The sequence below is a fragment of the Aquila chrysaetos genome, chromosome 7 (genome assembly GCF_900496995.4).
Source record: "Aquila chrysaetos chrysaetos chromosome 7, bAquChr1.4, whole genome shotgun sequence".
Taxonomy (NCBI): domain Eukaryota; kingdom Metazoa; phylum Chordata; class Aves; order Accipitriformes; family Accipitridae; genus Aquila; species Aquila chrysaetos.
The window spans coordinates 33,002,051-33,025,522 of NC_044010.1; the positions used below are offsets into that span (position 1 = coordinate 33,002,051).

Here is a 23,472-nt window from a genome sequence, read left to right on the forward strand (position 1 = left end):
CTTATCAGATGTCACCTTTTAAGGAAATCATAGGTAGGATGCATGTGTTAACATCAAAAAATTAGATTGTTACATACATCTGTTTTTGTAAGATGACATAGAAATAATTTAAAAATACCTAGATTTCATAAATATCCTTCCTTTTCCTGGAATGCTGTTGTCTTCATGCTTATGTAAATTTGAGGTAGAATTATTTTCAAGAATCATGTAAATTGAACTTTAGTAATCGCATTTGTACTCAGTGAGGCCATTGAACAGTACAGAAGCAAGTACTTGGTTATAAGAGTTCAGTGCCATCCAACAGTTGTGACTGTTTTAGCTGATATTTCAGAGGATGGGCAACTCCTGCTGTAGCATGTCTTTGCTTCTTTTGATTGCGGGAGGGGAATGTAGATACAGTGGCATGACTTTGCTGTTCCAAAGCAGTTGAAACGTAACCACATCTGTTTTGCTTGACACTATTAAGTGGGTGGAAAAAAGAATGACTCCCCCCTCTAATTTGTGGTTCCTTATATGGTCAGTATACTGAAAAATATTTTAAGTTTGTGCTTCTAAAATTAATGTTTTTAGTCAATGAGTAAGAAAAGAAACATATGCAAATTATCTAACAAATCTCAAGTATTTGAACTTTTATATTAGCATAAGTGTGGGGTTTTTTCCTCTCTCTTTCTCCCCCACCCCTCCCCAGTTGTGTCAGTTTGATTCCTCCTAAAACCATAGACTTTATTCTGGGGTTCACATGAACAAATATTTAGAAAACAAATCCCGAGTTGTCTGGCTGTATGGGTCAAGTGTAAGTTTTACACTGTCCAGTTTCTTCATATACAAGGAAAGCAGTATATTTTTTAGAAGTTATGCATTTCTTTTCATAAAAAGGAAATGTTTAAAAATTATATGTTATAAATCAGATATTTCAGAGATTCAGATTGCACTTTGAAGTCTTACTGAATTAATACTGGTTTGACACCATTGTAGGTCCTTCTATGATAAAATTAGGTGCACTTCAATGTTTAGTATTGTGACACCAATACCAGTCTAAGAAGCCCCTTTTTGTCCCAGCTGTATATTCCTGCTTTTTTCCACCTGGGTCAGTTCCCCAGTGCGGTTTGAGTGATCCTGTAATAGTAGCACTGTCTCAGCCAAGCAGGTAGCAATGGAAAAGGTACAGGATGCTTAAGCAGTACTGCTGCTGAAAAGAAATTATTGCTCTACTGCAACTGTAGTTCTGCCTTTGCCAGGTTTGAATTTGGGTGAGAAACTTTGTCATTTCAGTAAAGCTGCTTCTACATGGTTTCACACTTAAAGGATGGGTTCTTGTATCACGTGTTATAAATTTAGCGTAAGAGTGAAACTAGTCATTCACAGTATAGTCTTTTTAGAGGAACCAGTGCTTTTAGGAACACTGAAAATAATTTTACAGTATACAAGAAAAATGATGGTAGAGTGTGTTTTGGTTTAGATGCAGTTGTTTCATAAGTATCTCGCACATACTGATCTAGAAACTAGCGTAGTCTTCTAGTTTAGCAGTGTGCATTTAAAACTCACTGGGAGTACAAAGTATAATACAAGCTCTGAGGATGAATGGCGTATCAGTGAAGTGTTGTATAAACTCAGTTTTAATTGTTGTTGTCTTTTCACTCTAACTTGGAAACCAGTCATGTACAAAAATGCCGTCTTCCCAAAATTTTAAGATTCCCTTTCTTAAGCATGGGGTAAACTGACAGATGAAAGTGACTGTGCTCATGGTTCCATTGAATATGCAAAGTAAACTGAAGAGAGGTATATTATTTTTTCTTACTGAATTATGAATTTTAAAACCTAAAGATAGTGGTAATGTAGCTGCTGACTATTTCAGGGAAAACATTCAGCTAATAAGTTTTCCATAATACCAAAGCACTTAAACGTGGAGACAGGGATCTGTGACTTCTTTGGGAACATGCTAAATGTGATGCTGGTCACTAATTACTTGTATTTTGCTTAGTACTCAGTATATTGGCTATCAGGTATAGAAACATGCAGGTGACTATAAAAGTGGAGGGATATTTTGCGTTTTTATGCTGAAACCATATTGGCTTTTAATTTTATGTATGTGATTTTGTGGGAGAACCCGAGATGATGTACTGAGTTTCTACTTTGTACATTGGATATATGAAGTAGTCTGATTTTTTTTTTTTTTTTTTTTTTTTCTTTCCCCTTTTCATTCTTGTGAATTATTTCTTGGGACCAACAGATGTGATGTTATACATAAGTAGAACAGAAACAGTAAATATGCGTGTGTGTGTGTGTTTGGTTTTCAGATGTATGTTAATTTGTACATCTAAACATATGGGATTTTACCTAGTAACAGAACACACTGCACTGTATGTGCTAGGTACCATAAAAACAATGATTTGGAATTCCTCAACTGTGTCTCTCTGGGAACTAGTCCCGGAAGTTGAGAATCACTAGCACCCTGTGAGATTTATTTACTTACTTATTTATTTTAAATTTCAGTAGTAATTTACTTATTTACTTTTTAAAAATTTCAGTAGTATTGGTTGTACTTCAGATTTTGATGTATTATGTAAAATACTGCATAATAAATCTGATGTATTTGGTGAATCTTTTGCCCTGTATGTCTCATGTCAAGCAACATCATTGGTTGTCCGTGTGTAGTTTCAAAAATAGGCTGCTGAGATGCAGAATAACAGCAGCTTAAGAAATTGCTATTGTATAGATTTATATATGTCTAGATCCCTTATATTCCAGTATGTTAATAATCTCAATTCAATGGTGTATACCTCAGGATAATTTTCCTAGTAAATAAACAAATATTTTTGCTTCTAAGTAAGTATTTATATTTTATGTTGCTAGCAACAGGCCTGCCTGCATTTACTGAAGGTCAGTGACCTGAATTATGTTCATCTCTCACAGCAGTTTGTGTAGTCATGAGGTACCTAAAGATTTCTCCGGTGCTTCGTGAGTATGACTTTAGAAATTACAAATAACCTTTTCACAGAGGAAAAACGTCAAGAAGCTTGTTGTCATTAGTTTGCAAAAGGTGCCATGTTGAATCTTACAATACAGTGATACTGAATAAGGAAAATAAATCTACATACAAAGTGTTTTAATCAGTAAAATGTAAAAAGTAAAACCCTCCCCTGCAGACTTCTCTTTTAATTCAAGCTCTTGGGTGTGCTATTGTTGATATTCTGAAAACTTCTTTAAATTTGTAATGGAAAGAATTCTTCATATATGCTTAAAATTAAAGCAAAATTGTAGTGAAAATGTAGCCTTTCTTTAAAGGTGTTTATGATAGTCGCCTTTAGCACTTTGCAAACTTGCATTGGATAGAATCTTTTAACTCTAGATGCTTTAAATTAAGATCTATTATAGAAAGTAAATATGCAACATATTGGAATGACTTACATTCTTAAGTTTATGAAATAATATAGTTTAAAAAAAATAGTCTTACTGCTCTGCTGCATCTAGATTCAGCTGAACTGGCTTCCTACTGTGCTTATATGTAATAAAATTGTCCCCATTTGCAAAAACTCACAATCTGATTGATATCCAGGCAAACACAAAAAAGAGAAGAAATGGGGGAGGAGGATGAAACTTCTTCAGAGAGATGTTAGTAATGGTTTTTGCACTTTAACTTTTAGGTTATTAGAAGTATGATTGTTCTGAAACTGACTTTGATTTACAGTGAACCTATTGACATAAGTTGGGTATTGAGTGTTTTGAAGAAAGGAGTGGATGCTCTTAAGGAATACACTGGAATAAAACATTAGTCCTCAGAGAGGCTAATAGGTGAACTAGGTTTATGGTGTAAGGAAAAGTCAGAGACTCATGAAAGCTTTGTTTTTCACAGTCACCATCTTTATAATATGGTGGAGTATAACCTGAGATAAAATGTGCTCAGCATCTTTGGCTTATCTAACTAAACATTTTGTAGTAAAGCTGAACTCTACACTTGAAATTATTCATGAATGTGGAGTGGCTTTGGATAGGTAATCCCATTATCTGTGTTTTGAGGAGATCAGAGGAGCATTGTGTGGGTAGGAAAGATGAAGAGTAGAAAGCAACAGTAATTAAAATAGGAAATAAAAGCATGAAGTAAAGTTTTAGCATGGTAGCTTCATACACAGTTGATTTCTAAGAACTGCTCTCTGTTTAAATGAAAGACTTCAGCTTTTATTCTTTTTGTTTGCTATATCACTTTCAGTAATTTGCTTTTCAACACCTTTCTTGTCATCTCTTCCTCCCTCTACTCCTTTATTTCCAATTCACTTCTGTTCTGTACCAGTAAGTGGATCAAACTGGGTTCTTGAAGCCCAGTATGTTATTACTAAGGGGATTCTTCTAGTAATGATCTTACAGACTGTGTGATGAGTGCGATTTATTATTGCCTCCTCTTATCATCAATTTATTATCTAAACCAGGAAGCCCTTGTACAGGCCGTGTAAAAGGTCTTTTGGTTTTAAGAACTTGGCAATGCAGAGGCACAACAGAAGACACTTAGTTACTGAGTTTAATGTGTTGCTCCTGCAGCTATTATATGTGATTTGGTTGTATCTATTAAAAAAAAAAAAAAAAGTTTAAAATGTTACCCTTTTATGTTGTGTGTCTGTGATACTGTTACCATCACAGTATCTCATTGTCTTTTTTCTCCACTAATGTTTTAAAATTACTTTTTATGTTGTGGGTCCCTTCTTAGAATACAGTGCTACAATAGACACCTGCTTTTCCACTCCGGTTCTTAATTCCACACTAGTTGTCCAGTTCTTCAGAATGTGATAATTGTTGGAGAGCTGTATTGGTTTGTGATGGAAATGTTTTGCTGGTTAGCTATGAAGTGGGCGGATGTATTGATTCCTTGTTAATAAACTGTTAATGATTTTATAGTTACATCAGCAGCTCTTCCTTATTGTCAGTAGCTCTAATGTCATCTTCTAAATTCTGAAATAATTCAAGTCTGTGTGCGTTACCTTCCAGTGTGGTTTCTCCTTTCTTACACCTTTGTGAATTCTTTGCAAGATCAATACTTTTTCAGAGTTAGTATTACAAGTGATTTTAAAATACTCTAGATTTCATATCAGCAAAAAGCATAGCTTCCCATATGTATGAAGTTGCTTTACTGCTTTGACAAAAGCAGTGATTTCAAGTTCTGTAGCTATAGCTTGGTAGTCTCTGTGTTTATTGGATAGTGTGTTCTTATCAACTGATTTCCTCTTATGGTTTGGAATAGAGTTGGCAGTCTGTTGCCCACGACAGTGCTGTATGTTGCTAGCGTTGCAGTCAGTTTGATACAACATTAGGCTGTTGTAAAGCTCCAGAGATGTGCTAATGTGCTGCTTTTGGAGCTTACCATTCCCATTGTGGAACTGGCAGAAGACAATGTATGAACTCTCTACCGTCTATTTTGGCTGAAAATCAGCTAGCTTTGCTCAAACTATATTTGTTGATAGTTTGAACTAAGCTGGCTTAGTATTGAAACTAGCCTTGTACTGATGCAAATGAGAGGTGATTCTTGCTGTATTTGAGCTACAAGGTGGTAAAGACAAGCGAGTGATGCCTTCAGTCCTTGCAGCTACTACTGGAAGAGGCTTTCTATAATCCTGGTGTACATAGATACTGCAGGTTAAAAAAAAAAAAAAAAGGTATCTTGGCCAGAGAGCTTTCAAAAATGGGACTGTAGCTCTGTAGCCTAAAGACACCCATGTAGGCTGGACATATCTGGTGCTCCAGGACTTCTGTTGTTTGTTTGTTTAAATCCAGAGACTATTTAGTGTAAAGAAGAGAAGAATTTTCTCTGCCTTTTTATTTTTCTTGTTCTCGAATACAAGTGACTGCCTCTGCTAAGTTTAGTGGGACTAAGCTCAGTGGAAGACACTGTGTCTGTCTGTGTGGTGTTTACACTTAGCATACGTACCAGACCAAATCTTTTATCCAAATTGAAGTGATTTAGGCATGAGAGTGCCCAGTTTGTGGGATCTTGGGTAGCCTTAGGCAGTACCTATCAGCCTTGCCAAGTTCGTGGCTACTGGGGATGTGGCAGTGATGTTCTAGGTCTCTGTGGAACTTCAGCAGTAAAAAACTAAGGCTGTTGATTCATGATGTGGGATGGCCAGTTTTTGTTTGCCTCCTCCATCTTTTGGTGGCATGACAGCAAGAATTCACCTGCTTGTAAAATAACAACAGAACCGCTGCAACATATGCTCCTATGTGTATGAAAAAAGTAATTCTTCCTTGTTGTCCTGCCACCCCCTTTTGTGTGTGCATGTCTGTGTGTGCATGTCACATTTCTGTGGCACAAGGAAGAAGCCAGTGTGGTGGAAGAAAAGCTGGCTGGGTTTAGGGTATATGCAGGACTTAAACAGTCATTGTTAATGAAGAAATGGAGTGAACTGCAATGTTTTCTGCTCACATTGCAGTATCTAAGCGCATTTTAGGCTAGACACATTTTCTTGGAGTTACATAAATCAGGAGGTGTTTAAATAATAATCTAAACTCTACAATTTGAGCAGTTAGGTAATTTGCAGAGGTTCTCTAAAATTCTCATTAATTTCTAAGTGGTTTTGATGTTTTCATAGGTTGTAGACCACGAATGATGTTTTTTTGGAGAACAAGTGAAAAGCAAATACTTGAATATAATACTTTGACCAAGGGTTGGTTAGTTGTTGGGTGTTTGTTTGTTTGTTTGTTTTTTCTTTTCGTAATCCCACCATTTTTTTAAACTTTTGTTAAGAGACTTCTTCCTAGAAACTCATGCCTTTATATCTCTTTGTCTTGTAGAAAGTTATAATTTTATTTTTATGAGCATACTTTGATTTGGTGTAAGGTGAACCTAATGCAATTTCATCTGAGATATGAGGAAGAAATGGACTTGTACATTTATGGATTTATGTGCACTTATAGTTCTACAGTTTGTTGATTTGGTAAAATCCTACAGAAGTTCAGTCATGTTTTATGAATATTGTCCTGTGTTTCTGTAAAAATCCATATATTTAAGGGCTTTGCACAGATGGGTAGATACCAATAATTTCACTTTTGTAGGTCTGAGAAGAACTTTTTTTGGAAGACCTTAATTTTCAGAACTGTTCAATGACCAGTTAAAATTTAAGTTAATTCCTGAAATGTTGATTCTGAGATAATTTTTTTTTTTTTCTAACAATCGATGTCAGTGGAAGATAGTCTTTCTAATGTCTGTCTCTACTTTTACTGTCGGAAAACTTCATTTTCTGTTGGAACTTCCTTGGTTTAGCTCTGTGGTTATACCTGAGAGCTAGGATTGAACTAAGCACTACGTGGATCTAGTAGAATGGAGATTTTATGGTTTTTTTTAGGTATCTTACTAGTTTGTATTTACATTTACTTCTTTTTTCTTCATTTTGCAGTGTTGTTTGCTGCTGGACTCCCCCCGTCCCCCACACCCCTGCAGGATGATATGAGACTTGAAAGAAGACGATGCATACAGGTAATCTTATTTTCAAGGGTATTTAGAAGGGAAATCTTTGATGTTCTTGATCTACTTTTTGTTTCTATTCCATTCTCTGCACCCCCAAAATTAGGTTGTTCCAACCTCAGTAGAATATTTAAGAATCTGCAGAATTTCAAAATCTTTCTCTGCCCTTTGAAACTCTTCTGCAACTATCCAGGAAGGAGATGGTTTCCCTGAATGGAAATATTGTTTCCAAAGTTTTATGCAAAAAAAAGTTTGCGTTTAAAGATGCTAACTAAATGTACTGCTTTCAGTCTTGCCGTATTTGTTATTACTCCCTTTTAATGCCCCCCACTTGCCAACAGATGTATGTCACCTGTTTAGTGACACACTATTTCAATCATTCATTAACTTTCTTTTAAAGAAATGTTACGGATCCATCTGAAAAAGAGCATTTCATTCAAATGAATAGCTAAGAGTTCACTATGCCTTATCACATGCTTATGTCCAGTTACTGTAAGATTTCTAAGGAACTGATGATCTTTGCAGATCTTTGAAAGTCACTAGTCATTCTTCAAATTGGTGTTTTGGGAAGTTCTTCCATTTTTTGTTAATCAAAATACTGTACGTACCAAGTGTATTTGCAGATTAAATAGCTTATTCTTAGTGATACTGTTTTGCTGGAAATATGGTTATTATTTTGACGTGAAAAGTCATGATCAGCAGAAGTAGAATAAAATTTAGGTTGTCCAGGAGGATTGATGTAGTTCTTTGCACCCAAATGCCCTTACTTAAGCAATGAACAGTTCAGTGACTTACATTTTGAGTCCTATAACAGTGAAGTACACATAAGACAGATCTTTTATTTGCTTGTTTGGCTTTAAAACCCATGAATCCTTAGGCTGGGGAAAAAAGCTAGATAGATTTACGTATGCATCCAGATCATCTCCTGATTGACAGTTTTCAGTTGCATCAGCTGTTCATGCATAAACAGCTTTAGAGGGTATATTTACATGGAGCATGTTGGATTAAGACCAAGATGCTGTAAGTGCATATTTCATTCTGTGAAAACTAAATATTCATTCATTTCAGTTGAATGTTTGTAAGTTGTATGTTGATAGCTCAAGTAAAACTGGGTCTAAAGAATTCTAAAATTAGGTGGGGCGAAGAAGAGGAGAAAGAAAAAAATATTCTGAAGGGATATTTAATTTATTTTAAATATATAAATCTGGAGGAATACATTTAAAGTCTCAAAATTGAATCTTTTGATGTCCCATCAAATTTGTGGAGTTCTGTCTAGCAGGCAGTCATTGCAATTGATAACATTGTAGGTCATTTGCTTGTTGCAGTGTAGATTAAAATATAGCCCAACTTAAATATTAAGAAAATGGCTTGAAAGCTTTAAAAGTATTGATCCCAGAACTGAAAGGAAAGCTAGTATTATGAAATAGTACCTTATGTATCTTACACTGTTTGAGAGAATTAAGTTTCATATTGGAATACGTTAATCTGATTTAAAACTTAGGCACTTTCAGTTTTGGTCGGGATTTCTGATGATGGTGAGCTTGTAGAATTACGAGCTTCAAGAATAGAAATGTATACAAGATTTTGAATTTTAGGTAGTAATTCTGTCTTCTAAAGCCCAAATTCTTCATTTAGAAGTCCCGTGATAAATACAGAGTGAAAAACAGTCGTACCTTGACAAAGACTTGCAGGCTTCTGATGTGTCAGATAAGTTGGAAGTTAGACAAGTAAGATTTATTTGCAGTTTTATTTGCAGTTTTCTGTTTATTAGGAGAGCCAATATTAGTATGCTGAGGTTCTGAGAATAAACATGATTTGCATGCCTTAAAATGAAAAAATGTACTGTAATTATTTTGTAATGCAGTAACAGCAAGAGTCATATGATGACTCTGCTGATATCTTTCTCCAGTTCAAAGTAGCTGAGGAGAGGTCAGGCCAGAAATTGAAAGGTTTTGTGGTTACAGAGGACAGGTCTTTTGCATTTTCAACAAGGCTTGGCTTCTGAGGGTGACTGATCTGGGTGACTGATCAGAGATGCCTGGTACTGTCTAAGGTACCTTTGGCTAAAGGATGAAAGCTTCTATAGGCTAAGTAAATTGTTTCTTATAATGGGCATCTCTTCATTTCACTGGAAACTGACCTCCTCTAAAACCCTAAAATTAACCACAGCGTAACTGGGGGAAACAATCCTCTTGAGGAAGAGGATTTTTTCACTTTTTTTATCTTGGAATACTTGAATTTTAGATCACCACTTAAGCTGAAAACACAGAAATGTATTAATGTCCACTGCTTTAAAAAAAAAAGTGAAAATATTAAGAAATGGTGATATTGAATCTTATTTTCCAATTTGACTAACCAGGAAAACAAATTTGCAGCCTGTCTGACTTCTGGTTTTGCCCTTTCTTAGCACCTATGATATGTAGGACACATGTAGAGAAGGGCACTTTAAGATAGTGTTTGGAGAACTGAAAGATTTTCAATAGTTGCTTTTTGTCAATCTTGTTAACTTGCAGATTTTATAGGATCTATACTGCTTTTTAGTGAAATGCTGCAAAAAGGAAAGCTGGGGGCTCAGCTCATTATAGGAAAAGCTAAATTTCTATTTCAGACATGCTTGTTCATTACAAATGCATGTTGTGATAACAAAGTTAATGCCTCAGAATGTGGTTTGTGATTAAAAAAATATTTTCAGAACGTGAATTTTTCTTTTTACCTCTTTGTAGTTTGAAATTCAGTCTCTCCAGGACGTTTTGTGAAAGGAAGGAACCATAAGTGCCAATGCTATTACTACCATTATGGTTGTAGTTATTATGCTGATAATCACACTAGCAAGTGTTTTTTATGGTGTGGTAGCATCAAATATGGGATTGTGCTCTGTACTTAAAAGCAAGAATTCATCTTGTGTTTAAAAGTTCATGTTTTCAAAGTGATTGCTACATCTTGTCCTGCACCTGTTAAGCAGAGTATAACTGGTTGGTTGTTACTTTTTTCCCTCCTCTTTGTGGAGGCTACCTTATAAAAATGGATTGGTTCTGTAACAAAGAACTTTCTGGTTTTGGCTTTGATTTTTCTAGTTAGCTGCAGCCTCGGAATATGTAACTAAAAATAATTAGTTGTCTGATCTTTAAGCTTTTGAAGAGCTTAAAGCTTCTTGTCTTGTCTTAAAATTCATAAGAAAAGGACTCATATGTCAGTTGAGAGTATAAGGGACCAGTATAGATCTACTAAACCGAAAGTACAAGTTCCAGAAGCATCCATTCCTTAACAGCACATGCTGTTAACTCTCAGAGGAGATTAACTGGTAACAGTTAATGCTGAAGTATTGTTCTTGAAAGCAGAAGGGAAGGAAAAAGAGTTTGCATGTTCTGAACTGCTTTTTGATGATGATTCACTTTATATTAAAACACAACAGGTATCTATTCCTGATTTAGATCTCTCACAAGACCATTGAACAACATTGTTTGGGACATTTCTGCATACTAAAGGCAGCATGCAAAGAGGGTAACTGTTATCAGTTATGTCTTAAATAGACATACGTATTATATAAATATTACAGTATTTTTGTCCAATTCTTATGCCTGTATAAACTGATCCAGAGGTTTGATCATATAAATTTGTTAAAAAGAAGTGTAGGGTGATTATTTTACCTTTAATTGTGTGGTAGAATTTATCATGTATTAACTTTATTTTTTTAACACATTCACACTTTCATGGGTAGATTTGAATGTAGAAAACAGATCAAAATAGTAGTTATATCAAATTCTTCTCATCATCATGAAAATATATTGAATGCACTAGAGATGTTGAGAACCAAGCAAATGATACAAAAGGTGAAAATTATATATTCAAGTTTGATAAAACATTGGAAGTGATCATATTGCTCTTAGCTTCAGGAAAATACTGTTCATGTTTGGAAAAGAAGAAAAAAAAAAAGCCATTCCAATAGTACTTAATAAGAATAGTGCAAGAACAATGAAGTAGTAAATACTTGCCTAGATACTTGCCCCCCCCCCCCCCCCCCCCCCCCCCCCCCCAAGCTGCATTGCTTATTAAAATATAGCAAATGCAGAGTAAAGACTTCTGGGAAGTTCTTGGATTGGGTTGAATTTATAGTCTTGCAAGTGTTCAGGTGTTAGTTTTGTGTAAGAGTAGAATGAAAATTTAGAATTGGGCCATGTCTCTCACATCTCATATTCCTAATATTTTAGCTACTGATTTCATTGAGCCTTGTAGCTATTTTGAATAACGTTTTTGTATCTGTCAGTAGTAAAAAAACAAACCAAAGCAAAAAAATGCCACTGTTATTCTGTAGTAAAAAAAAACATTATGTCCAATATTGCTGCTCTGTATTTTGAAGTTCATCTGTATTATGTTATACCAGGTCTGCTGATATGCCTTTGAACTAGTTTGTACTACTAAGTTTTACCAGGGAATTCCAAAAACTTACTGGGGCATCACCTTTTTACCACTTACCTGTATCTTCTTGTGGAGATGATGAGAGTACTATCTATGTTTCCACTTAAGTAATTGTGTACCTGGAGTGTCTTTTGCGAGATGTATGTTGCTGGCATAAAACCACAATTGGATTGTAAAGGAGCAAACGTTGGGCCTGTGTGCTAATTCCATACTGAAGCACGGTATGGGCTGGTTCCGGTTTTGTTTCTGTTTGGTGACTTCCATTCCAATTAGACTGATTCTATCTGTCAGTAACTTGTTTGCATATTTGTGTCATTGCAGGCAGTTTTTGTTGGATATTCAGGTCTTGGCTGGGCAGATAAACAGAAGTTTAACATAAACGGAAGATAGCAAGAAAATAACTAAGAGATGGAGTTGCTCATTAGTAGTGGAAGTTTTAAATATAGATAGCTAATGAGCACTTTGAATGAATAAGAATGCTTTTAGGGTTAACCACTGTTTTTACATAGATAATTCCCTTTGCAGGAGTTATTCATGATGTCTTTCTGCCTGCTAGTTTTTTGTCAGCAGTTGTGAGAAAGCAGTCAGGAATGAGTTGAACACAGTTGTTTACTGAAGGGCAACAGTTGTCATACTGAAAGTGGATGTTCTGCTTTTCAGAGATGGAGTCATTGACCTCAATGAATGATAACCTTGAAGTCAAGAGACTAGATTAATGCTCTACTTTCTGTATTTGAGATCAGAAATGTGAAAACCTGGACAGCTAAAGTTAGATTCATGCATCCATATTTAAAAAGAAGTTGCCTATTTAAAAGAAAAAGGGATTATCCCCCCCCCCCCCCCCCCCGCCAATTGCTTAGTACCCATGATATTGAAGATTTAAGTTTTCAGCCCTCATCTAAGAGGAAACAACTGACAAAAATCCTGTTCCAGGGTTGTGGCATGGAAGTATCACCTGGTGGAGAATGCTACTTTTCTTATTCAGGAACAGTCTGAAGCATCTGAACCAGAAAATCTTGAGAGGCCTCTGTTTTTATTTAATTTGCTTCCTCTTAAGAGAGAGCAACTCTCTTAAGAGAGATAGGTGTGAATTCTTGTAGAAAGCCATGTTAGTAGTTGTCTAGGGTTTTTTCATGTCTGGAAGTTTCATTTGTGTTTTGCAGCAAAATTGAAATATTCCTTCTTAGGCTGCTCATAAGAGTGCTCAGTGGGGCTCACGGGGTGTTGGGTGGCAGTAGTCAACAGCATCTCTTTTCTTCAGGAGGGCAGGGAGAGGGGAGGATGCAGAGAGCTCCAGCCACTGCAGCCAAGTCTACCTCTCCGGTGTTGGCAGAGTTGAGATACTCTCAGCTCCAAGGACCATTGAGATAGGGATTCAGAGGAGCTTTGCACTTTCAGAAGCATTACGTTGCTGCATAATGCTTGAAATAAAAGTATCTTAAAGATACACACCTCTAGTTTTAATAATTTGGAAAAGTAATTTCTATTCATTTTGTATCCTGATTTATGTGGTCCTCTTTTCAAAACTTTTTTTTGAGATAACTTTCAACAAAGTATTAAGTGATGAAGGCGTTTCTTTTTGATGAATGGTAATGCTCCAGCAGCTATATTGCAAGGCTGAAATTTATTTGTTACCTATTTCTAAGAGCAAAGACTCATTTAGACTTGAGAAAAATTTGATTTTGAACAAAAAAAAATTCAAATTCATATTAAGAATTACTATCTTAATTATTACAAAAAATGTTACACATTTCCAGAATTATTGGTTGGTTGGTCAGTCCACTCAGAATGCCCGAGGTCTACAATGAACATAACACTACAAATATAGAGTCTTTCTTATAGCCCTTAAAGTCATCAAATGAGCAGCTGTAATGAAAAAGCCCCTGTGGTGTCAGAGTGTTCAGTCTGTGAATGAAAAGTAAAGGTTCTCTTGGGTAACGCAGTAATAGGATGGCTAGACTGCATTTAGAGCTGCTAATATAGTCTCGGCATTGTGCTATATCACGTTGACTTACTGGCTCAGGTGTTTGCTTGTGTGAGTGTTCCTGTCTTAGGCATCATATTGCAGACAGCTTTTTTTGTCCTGTTTTCGTATGCTTTCCGTAGCAAACTGCATTCACAGAGTGATACTGTTTGCCTGGGTTGGGAGATTTTTGAGTGAAGTTAGGAGTGGGGATGGGCTTTGAAGTGAATCTTTGCCCTGTGCTTCTTGGGGTAAGGCCATTGGTTTGTATCCAGAGGAAGCTTCTTCCCTTGGATTCAGCAATGGGCAACAGTAGTTCAGGAGCTTGCCCTTTACAGCTTTCTAAGAATCACATCTGAAGTCTTGCATTCCTAAAGTACATCCTAGGGTGCAAATCTTTCATTGCACACAGCAATAGCTTTATTTGGATTTGCTATCTGTGGAGACGGAATACCCTAAATTCATCAGTTTTGACCAGCCCTGGCACTAAACAAGCTTAATAGTGGCTTAACTTAAACATGCACCACTTTGGTTCCTTAGCATACCCTATGTAGAAACCATAAGCAGGGGAATAAACGTTTGTAGGAGGCATCCTATTTCATAAATCATGCAGTCAGATGTAAATGACCTCTCCCTCCATCCGTGAACAGTTATATTCTTTTGAGGTTAGGTTTTAAGATAGAGAAGCCATAGGATGGCTCTCTTAACAGCCGGTCCTGAGTACTTCATAGTTCTTGGTAGGAATTCTGTTGATAGTACTTTATCAGGTAGCTGAGGTGCAAGAACCATGCAAACATTGTTCATAAATCTTGCTGAAATTGGACATTATGACTTCTTAAAAACTGTTATTTTTCTGTTTCTATCAGCCAGCTGTTTCCTGTTGCCTTGATATATGGTTTTTAATATGTTTATATTAAATGCTATTCCATACGGTGGTGACCACATGTTCTGTTAGCTTGAAGCCTAACTGGTGTGCCAAGCCAGTGTATTACCAGCTTGTCAAAGCAGCATATGATACGCTAAGACTTGATGATAGAGTTTTTTGCCTAGTTACACGTAGGGCAGGAAGTGTTCCTCTCACCAGGTTTTATGATAGTTTCCATGTCTTAATATGCAATCAACTATCCATGCTTATTAGCTTGGATATTTCCATAAGACAACTTAAGGACGTACTTGTCAGCTGTTGTATGTCACTAGATGCAGTTCAGACAAAATCTAAGTGGATCTAGTTAAAACCTCCTGTACTAAGGAACGTCATTAAGCTTGGAAAATGTCGTAAAACCGGAAATGTTTCAGTTCTCAGATTTTCATCTTGACGCTCTATTCTTAAAAATACACATTTGTTAATAAGCTGTTATGGACAATGATTAGATTAGAGAGCAAGAAACAATCATTTGTTTTTATAAGTGGTGGTGAGACATTAAATTTGCAGTTTTGACCTTTCAGTTATCCTGGCAACAGTGGGTAAATGCAGCACAACATAAACTGATCAACCAAAGTGGTATTCTGAAGCCTCGTTTCTGGGGCCCAGCACTTCATTGATACTTACATCTAACTCCTGTTGACATTTTGCTGAGTTAAGTACCTAAATATCTTTGAAGATCTAAATTTTAGTATATTGCAGATAGAGACAGCTGTTGAATGTATTTGCAATAAAGGTGAAACAGGTGGCAGCAGTTTTGTTCCAGACATAGGAGAGAGATTTGTTCTTGATTTCCTCCTCCCCCATGGAAACGTATTGGTGCCTGGATTTTCCTAACAAATTGATTATTAAGGGTCCCTTCAAAAACTGAGGGTGCAAGCACAGTATTAAGTTCTACTTGTACTGGTTATTTCTGGTTCTTCTACCTGGTTTCTTTTTTGCATACTCCTGATTTCTATTTCATTGTCTTAATGAATCCACTTTATGTGTGAACAGAGAATCCAACCTAAGGTTTGATACACCACCCAACACTGTTACCTTGTCTCACAGTGTCTTTACTAACATCACAGAGAATTTTCATATTTGTGCATCTTGCCTATTTGAGGTCAATATCTTGGAGTGAACTTGCTGCTTGTTTGCCTACCTCTGAAATGTAATGTAGAAGGATTGATAGATGTGGTCTGCCAGGAAATGAAATAGAAGGATCGTGTTTGCAAAGGTGGGTGAAGTCAATTTCATTCTTGCCTGGTTTGTGGACACAAGCGATGTTTTACCTGGTTATGTAGGCAGTAAGGCATTTGAATAGAGAAGAAGTGTTGTAGTACTGTGATTATAGTCCACAGTTCCTTGGGTCTGTCTCACCATTCCGGAGGAATAAATGTTTCTGGCAATACATGAAGATCCCTGTACAGACAGCAGCGATTATAGAAGCCCAAGAAGTGGGATGAATACAACCATATTTTGATGGATTCTTTTTTAAATGCTAGCTTATCTGTACTAGGACTTTCATCCATCTTCATGCTCCTCCAAGGTCACCGAATATGCCTAGATGGTATGAACTGAGACTGCAAGTTTTTCTATATTAGTAAAAGTATATATGATTTCACCTGTCACATTAATATGAGTTCTGACTTGCTATTAATGTCTCTCAGAAGTAGATGAGATCCTTCTCTGTGAGTTGGATTGAATATAAAATGGGTAAGTGATATCTTCATGTAGGTATGGAATATTGGCTTACATGTATTAGATCAGCTTATTAAAAAATATTAAAGAAAAAAAAAGTTTACCAAGTTTTGTACCTTTCAGTAATATGGAGGCTTTGTGCTAGCTTGAAATGAAAGGGGGAGCTTGCCCTTTGAAATATTTCCACTTGCTAAAGTTTATCAAAATATCTGTGAAAAGCAATGGATGTCCATCATACCTTCATTTACAACTTTGTTTTAGGTAGTGTTCCATATTTTTATGTTAAGATGATGCTTTAAGTGGGCTATGTGTTAACTTCTTAAAGATTGTAAAAAAACACTAATCTGTTAATTGATTTACTCTTGTTTCTTAATATTAAGTTATACATTTCTAAAATTTTTTGCTGTAAAATTAAGTAATCATTTTACAGTGCTGGGTAATTCTTGGAGACTTACCTGAGTAAAATGATGTATCCATAGCATATAGTTTAAGTGTATTTCTGGTGTTTAGTCTCAGGTGGTGGTGTACAAAAGCTAGTGTTTCTTTTAAGCTACATGTTCACATCTCTGGATTCTTCTCCGAAATTCAGTTTTTCAAAATTGGCATGCTGATATGTTGAAGGAAAACTTTGATTCTAGCATTAAGATGATTCTGATAAATAACTGAAAAAATACAAGGTGGTCTTGTGTACTTCAATGTAGACTAGTTTTTGAAGATCTTTGCATGTATATGTTTTGTACTTGGTGATCCTCAGTATCAACTAATTGTTCTTGTCCTTTGATCTCAATAGCTTCTTTTAAACTAAGCACCTTGCAAAGAAACAGATTCACGAGGCCAAAATCTTCAAGCAAGCAGTGCAGTTTTTAGACTATAGCTTTTGACATGCCTGCCGCCTTCTATCTTTGCACCCCAGTATTCTACAAAAAATGTGTTCACAATTGAACCTTTTCTATTTTGCCATTTTCACTGTTTGGAAGGAGATTTTTCTCAAGATGGGTAGAAGACACTGTTTGTAAAGTACGCCAAAAAAGAGTTGCAAGAGCAGATGTAGTCAGAAAAGATTTAAGAATAAAATTTCACAGACAAAAAGGCCCACTTCTCTGTTAGTAAATAGAATGTTCCCAGCCACTGAAGCCGATCACATGGAACAGCACACATCTGTGCTAGTTAACTGTCCTAGCCTGTAAAACTGGGTGGCTGCCTGAAAGCTGCCTATTGGGAAGGATTCCTGGAACATGCTGACTGCCACACATTCCCAGGAGTTACTGGGGAAGAGTGCTAGTTGGAACGGATGCTGTGAATGCTCTAACGTTTTACGAACACAGTGGATCATAGTTCTGTGTTTAGGAACCTTCCTCGGCCCACCTGAATCTGTTAGTATAGATGTACACAGCTGCTAGTTCCATGTTTACTGAACTGGTAGAATCCTTTTTCCTTTACCTTTTGTACTTTTGTCTTGGAAGAAGACTCTTTTTTTTTTCTTCCTGGTCAAAACAAAGAAAACACTGTTGTTTTACCTTTTGTTATGTATACATAATATATATAAATATATATATGTATAACTTTTTTCCTGACCTGGAGCTGCAGGAATATTGCTTTGCTTCCTTCTCACGTACAAAGCCTGAGATAATTTTGGCTTGCTTTCCTGTAGGATTTCTTCAAAAGTTCTCTTTTCTTCCATCTTCTGACAAATTGTATCTGTAAAGTTGTTCTTGTCCTCTGGCTTAGGTTGAGTTTATGGAGTTTATGGGTCTTCATGACTTCTTTTCTGAAAAAAAAAGAGATTTTCCTTCGAAAAAGAGGCTGTTTCACACCCAAATCAATTGGTCAATTTGCAAGTGAGGATTCTGCAACTTCAGTTTAGAATGCTGTATTCAGCTTTGTATTCCTACAAAGCTACTGGTAGCAAAAGGCCCCAGGCAACAACTGTTTGAATCTTGAGAAAGGCAAAAAGTAGTTGTTGTGTTTTTTGTTTGTTTGGTGTTTCCTTATATGTCTGGAGGCATGTGGAGCTCTAGGGGAAGGCAAGAAGTGAAACTTCGTTTTTTTCTTGGGAGGAATCCAGACTCTATAGGCTGCCATCCAAATGCAAAAATTCTGACACTCTCTGTTCAGAAAAAGTGCCACCAAAATGTAGCTAGCTGAATACTCCACTTTTTCAATAGAAGGCAGTTTCCTTAAATAGAATTTGGGAGCTAACTTTGTCTAGAGCAATGATTTGGGTTAAAAACACTGCCAGATCTATAGTGACGTCTTTTTACTTGAAGTCTTTCACTCTCGCTACAGGTATTCAACTCAGATGCATGTAAACACTCAATGTATATTGAGACAGCTGAGGAATAATTTGTGTGCTGTAACTCTGTGATCTATAGCCTATATAATATGAATGAAAAATCTGCTTCACCATTTTTTTGGGAAGGAAGGGAATGGGTTGGTAGAGAAGAGAATGGAATTCTTGCTTTGCACAAACACACTTGCTCATGATTTACAGCTTAGTTATAATTTAAAAGTATTTTAATATGGTATTTTATTGTTTTATTTTGTATCACACTTTCTTCAAAGATCTGAGTTTATTAGCAGTATCTTTTTGCCATCAAAAATCCACATTATCCTCAATAACAGATTAGCAGTAGCTTCATCTTTCCAACAAGCTGCAGTAAACCATTAGGAAGATTGTTAATCTCCCTCTTACCTAAGCCTTTTGATCAATTTAGAGAAAAGTGAATTGGTGTCTTATGAGCAAGTCTATGTAGCAGGCTACTTACAGTGATTTGGTCTCCTCTTGAGATGAGCTTCATGGTTATTTATCTAATGAATCAGCTGAATTTCATCAAAGACCAGGTAATTAGACAGTTATTGCACCTTTTGGATTAATGGGACCTCTGACAGAGGTCTGCCTTTCCTTTCTGTCTCTCCTTATTCAAAGATATGAACTATCTGCAAGAGTTAATCAGTTTTTGAAAATAAGAAATGCCTTAGAAAGTTATTAGAAGTGTGTGTATAAGATGCTCCATGGAGAAGCATCAATATGCTCATTTTTGAAGAGTCGGGGAGTCTCTTTTCTCCAGCTCATTCTGGGGTCCTCAGTACAGTTACAGGGGAAAGGACAAGCATGTTAACTTCTAAGTATGAATCTGTATGCCTAACATGCTTCTGGCCTTCAGTAATTAAATCCTGTCTGTCTAGTTCCTCATCTGAGTAGACAGAATCTAATCTACTTGATTACAGAAGGGGGTTGTATGCGTGGGTCCACTGACTATTGATCTTTCTTCAAGTCACATTCCTTGATTCTCAACGTTATTCTTTGAGACTCTGTGATCTTTCCTTTAGAATTCAGAAATAAAGTAGTAGGCATGCTCGTGTGCGTGCATGCACGCACACACATTTCTTCCAGGCAAATGGCCCCTTCTGCTGATGAACATAGAGAAGATAGTTTGGATGAATTGTTCGCAGTGGATGAGCTGAACTCAGATATCTGCCATTTTGGATACACATAAACTGAAGAAGAATGGAAAGTCTTTGAGTGTTTCTTATAAAGCTTTTCTTTATTTGTTTGCACAGAGTAGAGCAGAGTGGAGTATGAAGCAACACCATTAAGAAATATTAGCTTCTTTTATCAGGGTTGTCAAAAACTAGCTCAATTTTGCTGGGGAAAGTCAAGCTAACATATAAAATGAGAGAAGGTGGGAAGGCGTCTGTCTTTCCCCAGGTTTGGAATTGAGTCTAGTTTTTAGGGTAGCTCTGCAAACTGTGAAGATTATATACATAGATAGCTATTAAAAATATTTGATAGTAGTAAATAGATTAACTCTTGGCAGCATATTCAGTTACACCAAAGGCAAGTAGAAACAGACTGAGACATATATGAATAAATTTGTATTCTTATTTAAGAGCTTTTCAAAAGCTTTGTTTGCACAGCTATGCATCTGTGATAACCAAATGATAAAGCTCCACATTATCTCAGTAGGAATTTTGGTCAGTGTTGAGAACTTCTAAAAATTCTGTTCCATATGCAGAAACATGTTTGCATGGTTTCTGTAAAAATGATGATAGCTGTATTGTCCTTGATAAAGAAAGACAGGAGAATGTCCAGTGAGAGATAAAAGCACGAAGGGAAAAGTGGAAGTGTAACTATTTCTTTTCATTTGGGGGACTTTAGTTGGTCTGGGTTTTTTTTTTCTATTTCCTCATAATAGTATTTAATACAAAGTTTATATTCTTACTTGCACATATTAGCCTAGACGTAGTCACTTACTTTGTTATTTCTTTAACATGTCAAGGTTAGATGAGCGTTTTTCCTTTGTCATCACTAAGCCAGTATACTGAAATTTTTTGATAGTGCATTTCTGTAAGTCAAAGAATTGTGGCTTCCCACGGCAGAGTTCTTTCCTATTCATAGAATCATAGAATGGTTTGAGTTGGAAGGGACCTTAAAGATCATCTAATTCCAACCCCCCCTGCCATGGGCAGGGACACCTTCCACTAGACCAGGATGCTCAAATACGATATCGGAAACTTTGAAGAGAAAATGTGAAGAAAAATGCTTCAACGTAGACTACACAAGGCTGTAGGAACCTATCAGGTCACATTCTTGTGTGGAAGCATTCTCCCCATGATGGGAAGATACGCTGCCTTGTTTTGGATGATGAGCACAGTCCAGCTCAGTCTTCTATTTATTGGAGCTTTAAACCCTAGGCAAGACAGGAGCACCAGGAAATTTCAAGATTCTCTCCACAGATAACTTTTTTCAGTCTCAGAATTGAGCAGACAGATAAGTGTCTTGAATCCTATGCCTTTTGAGAAGGGGTAGTTGGTTCCTGATCATTAGTCTGCAATGTGCCCAGGTGCAGACCTCTGATTTGCTTTGTGGTCAGAAGACTAATCTCCCTTTCTCCTGCAAGGTGTCTCTCAATTTTTTCAGGCCTACTGAGAATTCAAGAAATGTTCACCGTAATGTCATACGCATGAGTATGGTAGAGACAGACCATTTAGAAAGGTTGTAAGAAAAACAGAGCATATGCAAACAAAACTGCCGTCTCTGCAGTTAAACTCTGTGCCAACCTTATGACAGTTTCTGTGTTTATAGAAAACACAGTGCTATGGCCCAATATAAAAGTGCTTAGTGGCTCACTAATGAGGACTTCGCTTCCCTTGAAAAATCTATGGAGGTTGAAGTGGAGCTGATTGGGGACTTCATTGCTACTACAAACTTGTTTCTCATGCCCACGAAGATGGTTTGGCTCGCTTTCTCTTTGATACCATGAGCGTTTCAGAGAAATCCCTCCATGGCCTTTGGGACATGCTTATGTAGGAAGACAGATCAGGTTATGTTATTCTCCATCTTCTCTACAGTTGTGGAACCCACAACGAAATAATTATCAGCACATGAAGAAGGCTATCTCAGACTTCAGTCCTTTTGATACTGTTTGTTGATCATTAGTCTCTGTGCAGCTCTACCTTTCCATATGATTCCCATTTGTAGCATAAAGTTTTATCATTGCTGACATGTTGAAATATTGGATTCTTGGCTAAAGGTGGCTAGTACCATGGCACTCTAAAGAGTCTACCATGCTTCCTTCTTGCAAATAATGGCAAAGGCCATTTTTCCATTTCTGTCTACTCCCTTTTGTTTCTAGAGATGTTAGGAAGTCTCCCCTTACCCTTTTGTGGGGCAGAGGAAGAGAAAAAGAGGGAAAGTCCTCTGTGGCGCCTTCTGTTTGTACATGATGGGGCTCTCTGAAGTTGCTAAGAATTGTCGGATTTCTGCAAATTCCTGCAGAAGTCTTGAAGAGCCTGTCTGAGATTGACATTTTGAAACAGTTTTGTGCTAGCTTGTACAGCAATGCCGGCGAACAACACCATGTTGCTTTCAACCCAGATGCTTTGGCAAATAGCAGCTTCATGTGTTGCCACTGCTTGGCATAATCACTGATGCTACAAAGCAGTAGCAGGTGGTTTGGATTTTTTCTGCTCATTTTGCACCAAGTCCCTATTTTTTGCAGTGGCTTTGGAGCATGATAAACAATATTGCTCTTTTTTCTGGTAAGGATTTAAGCTCTTAGATGCACTTGGTAAAAAGTTGGTCTCAATGGCAGTCTACTGGATGAGGATACTAAGCTACCCAGCTCTCATTTTCTTTTACAGATACCTTATAGGTGACAGATACTATGCTGGTTTTATACTTCCCCCTCCAAATTAATCACTGTAGCAACAGAAAGTCCTATTACTTTGAAGGTTGTTTTATAAGTGCTCTAGTTTATGCCCTGCTGTTGGTAACATTCCTTCTGTATCCCTTTTCAAGCATCTTTTTCCACAATAGCTTAACATAGCCCTCAGTCTAATATGTCTGCTTTTTCAGTCATGGGGAGGAGGGCACTTCAAACTTCTTCCTTCTTATCTTAGCATCTACTTGCTAGAGAAGAGTCATGCTGTTAAAATGCGCATCTTCATGTGTGTATTTGCCAGAGTCCTTACTGTGGTAGCTGCCTGCAGTACAGTGAAGCAGGATGTTTCATAAGTGTTGGCTGTATATGCCCATTCATTCCATGGAGCCGAAGAGATAATATGCCTTATTACAATAATGCTTGGATTAGAAAGTTTCCTGTTCTGTATATTCTTTAAAAAAAAAAAGTAATGAGACATTTTGTTGTTTCTAAATCAGGTAAAATTTGTTTAATTCTCTTACTTCACTGAGAACACACTTTGAAAATTTACGCTAATGCTGAAGCTTTGTAAAGCATTGGTACCTAACCTTTTAAGATAAAGAGATTGTGTGTTAATTGTTTCACTTTTCTTGACTTGCAAAGCCTAAACCCATGGTAACATGACATGTTGGGAGACCGTAGTTCTTTTGCATTACAGTACAGTCGTGTCTGGTGCCTATTAATGTAATGTTCAGTATGTGCTCATGAACTGGAAGTATACTCTGACCAGACCACTGGCACAGTTGTGTTTGAAACTCTGTAAGAATTAAAAGCCTGCAGGGGTTAAAACTTTGTTAGCATTTATGCTATGAACTGAACTTGTGATGATCTTTTCACA

General features: G+C 36.7%; 1 protein-coding gene across 3 annotated transcripts in view; it reads left to right on the top strand.

Annotated features, from left to right (window-relative positions):
• DYRK1A (dual specificity tyrosine phosphorylation regulated kinase 1A) overlaps positions 1-23,472 on the top strand; it is an 89,074-nt gene that overhangs the window by 23,275 nt on the left and 42,327 nt on the right. For all 3 annotated transcript variants that reach the window (XM_030020248.2, XM_030020246.2, XM_041124772.1), the window contains exon 2: positions 7,380-7,459. In XM_030020248.2, coding sequence (XP_029876108.1) covers positions 7,450-7,459 — 10 coding nt within the window. In that variant the 5' untranslated portion in view covers positions 7,380-7,449. The remainder of the gene's footprint in view (positions 1-7,379; positions 7,460-23,472) is intronic.